Source organism: Rhinopithecus bieti, unplaced genomic scaffold (assembly GCF_001698545.2).
Source record: "Rhinopithecus bieti isolate Rb0 unplaced genomic scaffold, ASM169854v2 scaffold_47952, whole genome shotgun sequence".
Lineage (NCBI taxonomy): Eukaryota > Metazoa > Chordata > Mammalia > Primates > Cercopithecidae > Rhinopithecus > Rhinopithecus bieti.
The window spans coordinates 489,794-494,920 of record NW_016820098.1 but is presented as its reverse complement, the minus strand read 5'-3'; the positions used below and the strand labels follow the sequence as shown (position 1 = coordinate 494,920).

Below are 5,127 nucleotides of genomic sequence, written 5' to 3'. Positions count from 1 at the left end.
AAAAAAAAAAAAAAAAAACTTTTTGCTTTTAAAAAGGCAAACCTTATCAGGGAGTCTTGCTCTGTTGCCCAGGCTGGAGTGCAGTGGCACAATCTTGACTTACTGCAGCCTCCGGCTCCTGGGATCAAGGGATTCTCTTGCCTCAGCTTCCCAAGTAGCTCGGATTACAGGCGTAGGCCACCCTGACCTTAAATGATCCACTGGCCTCGGCCTCCTAAAGTGCTGAAATTACAGGTGTGAGCCACTGCGCCCAGCCTTAAAAAAGGTAAACTTTCTAATAAAAAAAAAAAAAAAAAAAAAATTCCTCTGGATGCATGAAGGTGCAAGTAAAAAATTTAAACTTCATGTTCAAAAGAAAAGTATTAGCCTTAAAACAAAACTCCCCAAATCTACGGACTAGGCTTCGAAGACACTGTCAGTAAAGACCATTTAAGAACTATGGCCTGGGGTAGATTAAACCCTCAGCTAAACAGGAAGCTGACCACAGTATATCCTGTTCCTAACATTACAAAACTCAGTTACAGAAATAATGAAAATATAGCCATGGCCCTAATTTGATTATCACACCAACTATCAAGGATTCCTTGAAGATTACAAAATTATATCCCCAAACTGCCCTTAATTTTTTTAATCCCAATTCCACACGAAGAATCAAAGGTAGAGAGCCAATAAAATGCTACTAGTGTTTCCCACAGAGGACCTTTAAATAAGTTGTAATTATGATACACATCATTGCCCTACCACAAATGCTCCTTCTTCCCAGCTAAAAGACAAACCCAACCCTCTAAGTGGTAAGTAATATTTTCAAGTACTTAGTTTTATACTTACTTGGCATTTGGGTGATTACGCGCAATTTTCTTCAATTCAATTTCATTGTCACATGTCATGATATTTACTCCAACTTTTGCTGCATACTTTATCTGAGACACTTGCTTGCAAGGACTTATGTAAATAATGTTTTCTGGAGATACACCCAACTCTTGCACTAAAGCCATTTCATTCTGTGAAAATGAGGTTAAATTAAGAACACATAATGTCACAGTTCATATTCTGATAATGCTTCCTCTACTACTATTACCCCACCCCTTTTAAAACCAGGGTCTTACTCTTTGTATTCCAGGCTCAAGTGCAGTGGCACAATCATAGCTCAATGCAGCCTCCATCTCTGGGGCTGCTCAAGTGATCCTGCTGCCTCAGCCTCCTAAAGTGCTACGAGTACAGGTGTGAGTAACTGTGCCTAGTCAAACCAGTATTTTATTTATAAACATAAATAAATAAAAGTGAGATGAGAAATCTCACTATGTTGCCCAGGCTGGTCCTAAACTCCTGGCTCAAGCAACTCTTGCCTCAGCCTCTCAAAGTGGTGGGATTACAGGTGTTAGCCATTGCTCCTGGCCTAAACATTGTTAAAAGAAGCACCAAAGAAATCTCAGACCTTAGATATGTGCTATAGTTTGGCCTAGAAGTAGCTCTAGCCTAAGAATGAGGAACAAATTAAAGTTTTCAATTAATAAAGATAAAACGTTTCAAAGGCTCATCACACTGAAAACTTCCCTTTCATTGGTGCACTTTAAAAGCTTGTAATTTTCTGGCCCGGGCGCGGTGGCTCACGCCTATAATCCCAGCACTTTGGGAGGCCAAGGCAGGTGGATCCTGAGGTCAGGAGATCGAGACATCCTGGCTAATACAGTGAAACCCCGTCTCTACTAAAATACAAAAAATTAGCTGGGTGTGATGGCGGGCGCCTGTAGTCCCAGCTACCCAGGAGGCTGAGGCAGGAGAAGGGTGTGAACCCAGGAGACGGAGGTTGCAGTGAGCCGAGATCATGCCACTGCACTCCAGCCTGGGCGACAGAGCGAGACTCCATCTCAAAAAAATAAAAGAAAAGCAAAGCTTGTAATTTTCCAACATAGGGCTGCAGATTTAAACAATTATTTCAAAACTCCATCCAAAATCTAGCTTCCTTGCATCTGTTCTCTAACCACTGTAACTACATTAAGTTAAATTATTAAATGGTTCAGTTTAGTTAAAAGATGAAAATACTTACTTTACTGGAACAAGCAAATCCAGTTCCAAGAGCTGCCAAAATCTCAAGTACAGCTGGAGCAGAGTTGCACTTCACTGTGTAGAATGGCTTTATCTGAGCCACTACATTCTGCCATTGACTGTGTTTCTTCACAATCTTTCCAAGATCTCCCACAAAAAATGCATTTTCCCTGTCTATCATGGTTATGAAAAAAAGACAAATATGAACAAAAAACCATTAAAATCAAGTATCAAAATAGGAAGAACATCTTTCCTCCACAAATATATGGGCCAAGACATATATTTACATACAGTAGTACATTTAAAGCTTGTTAACTGATTAAGTAAACATTTAAAAGACTGAATACATTTGTTCTTTCTTCCATTTATTTTGCTGTGCTGTATACATAAGCATATAAAATATTTTCCCCTTTGAGATAAAAAAAAAACTATTTTCAATTACAGTGACAAAAGNATAAGCAAGACCTTTTTACTTTAGTAAGAATAGCAATGGACTGGCAAACAACATCTAGGGCTTAGTGTTACTATGTACTATGCCTGTAATTAGTTCTGAGGATATAATCAAGTCTTTGAACCTCTTGGAGTCTTGGTTTCCTCACATATAAAATTAAAAGGCTAAAAAAGCAAAGTCTAATTTATTGAAATTCCCCAGAGGAATTAAAAGGAGGAAAAGGCCTGACACTTTTATTTTCCTTAAGAATTCTAGCAAATCCCCTCCCATCCAATTTAAAAGGTGGCGATTTAAGTTACTCTGCACTAACCCGAATCAAAATATTATTTGCTATTCTTTTTATTGTGGGGAAGAAGATACAGTTGCAAAACAGTATGAAAAGGGACAAGGCATACTTGTTTTGCCTAAACTAAGAAGAAAACACATACATACGTTAAAAGACTAGAAAAAAATTGCGTCTTAGATTTCATGCAAATAAAGTCTTAAATCAATAACCAGAAAGACAGGCTATCACCGTAAAATGTTCACAGTTTTAAAAGTTTAAAACAAATACTCACTTAACCCCAATTATTTGGACATCAAGTTCCTTAGCACATTCCAAGAGATGCCTACAGTTCTTCAGGGTAGTGCCAAACTTCATGTTACCCTCTTCACCTCCAATATTATCTTCTGTTGCAATATGTAGTAAGACCCTAAGAGAAGGGGAGATGATTGGGGCAGAGTTGGTTTACATCATCATCAGCACATGTGAAGCCTGAAGATTGTAGGAAGTGTGTTGATTATGTTGCCAGTGCTCCCAAATCCAGCGACGGATGAATCAAGTGAACCTAATGAAAAACAATCCTGTATAGAGAAAAAACTAGCAATTAGGGCCTAAAGCATGAAGCTTACAAGGATGGGATTTTGGAAAATGCAGCAAGTTAAGACTCTGTTGTAGCATCAATAGTTGGTTGGGCTCTGTAATGAAAGACGACATTACTTTCAAATGAAGTCCATCAGTCCATAAATCCACCTAGGAAGACTAAATTGAATAGCAATGCCATCATTGTCTTTCAATAAAAATATCAGGGCTTTAAATGGCTTCAAATTTCTTTGATTGTGCTAACTAGCTAAACCTCCCTGCTTACTGCAAACATTCTTCCTACTAACATAGTTACATGCCAGCAGGTTTCTAACTGGAAAAAAATTGGTGTCTTTTTTGTCTGAGATGGAGTCTCACTCTGTCGCCCAGGCTGGAGTGCAGTGGTGCAATTTTGGCTCACTGCAACCTCTGCCTCGTGAGAGTGCCTCCTGAGTTCAAGCAATTCTCCTGCCTCAGCCTCCCAAAGTAGCTGGAAATACAAGAGTGCACCACCACGCCCAGCTAATTTTTTTTTACTTTTAGTGGAGACGGGGTTTCACCATGTTGACCAGGCTGGTCTCCTGACTTCAAGTGATCCACCCGCCTCGGCCTCCCAAAGTGCTGGGATTACAGGCATGAGCCACTGCGCCCAACCTAGAAAGCTTTTTTAAAAAATTATTTTATGTATTTAAACAGCAGCCTTCTAGTCTACTGATTCAAATCTATTTGGTATTTTCTTCCAAACCATGACAATCAAGACAGTATGACCAAGACTGATTACATTTCTTTAATTTCAGGAGCTGAGTAATGACAAACTGCTAGAAGTTGCAAATATACAAATTCTTTTTGTATAACTCTTTTCCTATGGATGTATTAATTACATAAACTAAGAAGGTTAATAATGTGGCCATGAAAATATAGCTATGGCTCTCATCTGGTAATTAGAGGACAAGACTGATAAAAGCAAAAATTATTCTAAGGTTAGAATTAGCTCCATCAAGAAGGTGCCAGTCCACAATCTAACATACATCACAAATCACAGCTTGTCTTCACAGGATCACAGAACAAGATTTTTCAGAAAAACAAGTGGTTCCCTAAAATTTTCCCAACAAGGTTTTCATCCACACAAAGATTTATCAGAGTAATCAATGCTGTCAGGATATCTTAAGTACACCATTAAAGTCAGTATGAAAATTATGTACATACAAAGAAAACACAGATACAGTACATTTTCAGAAACATACGTAACTCATTAAAAAAGTAAGCCAACAACTGCATAATTCAATATGCTTTTAGTATATTCTTAAGCCCTCTTGATATACCAGTTTGTGAAAACCTAAATATTTGCCTTAAATCTTTTTGCTTTTGGCCGGGCGCGGTGGCTCAAGCCTGTAATCCCAGCACTTTGGGAGGCCGAGACGGGCGGATCACGAGGTCAGGAGATCGAGACCATCCTGGCTAACACGGTGAAACTCCGTCTCTACTAAAAAAAATACAAAAAAACTAGTCGAGCGATGTGGCGGGCGCCTGTAGCCCCAGTTACTTGGGAGGCTGAGGCAGGAGAATGGCGTAAACCTGGGAGGCAGAGCTTGCAGTGAGCCGAGATCGCGCCACTGTACTCCAGCCTGGGCGACAGGACGAGACTCCGTCTCAAAAAAATTTAAATTTGCTCTCTTTGTTACCTTGGACAGTTTCTTTCACTTCTCAGAAACTTGATTTGTAGAATGAGGTTAATAATATAACTTTGGGTTATAGTAAAGATTTTTTAAAGGTCAAAAAGAAATACAAA

The 5,127-nt window shown here is 39.1% G+C and overlaps 1 protein-coding gene across 3 annotated transcripts in view; it reads right to left on the bottom strand.

The window, feature by feature from the left end:
• Positions 1 to 5,127, bottom strand: part of AZIN1 (antizyme inhibitor 1) — a 47,227-nt gene that overhangs the window by 12,795 nt on the left and 29,305 nt on the right. For all 3 annotated transcript variants that reach the window (XM_017859454.1, XM_017859453.1, XM_017859455.1), the window contains one exon: positions 3,055 to 3,189. In XM_017859454.1, coding sequence (XP_017714943.1) covers positions 3,055 to 3,189 — 135 coding nt within the window. The remainder of the gene's footprint in view (positions 1 to 3,054; positions 3,190 to 5,127) is intronic.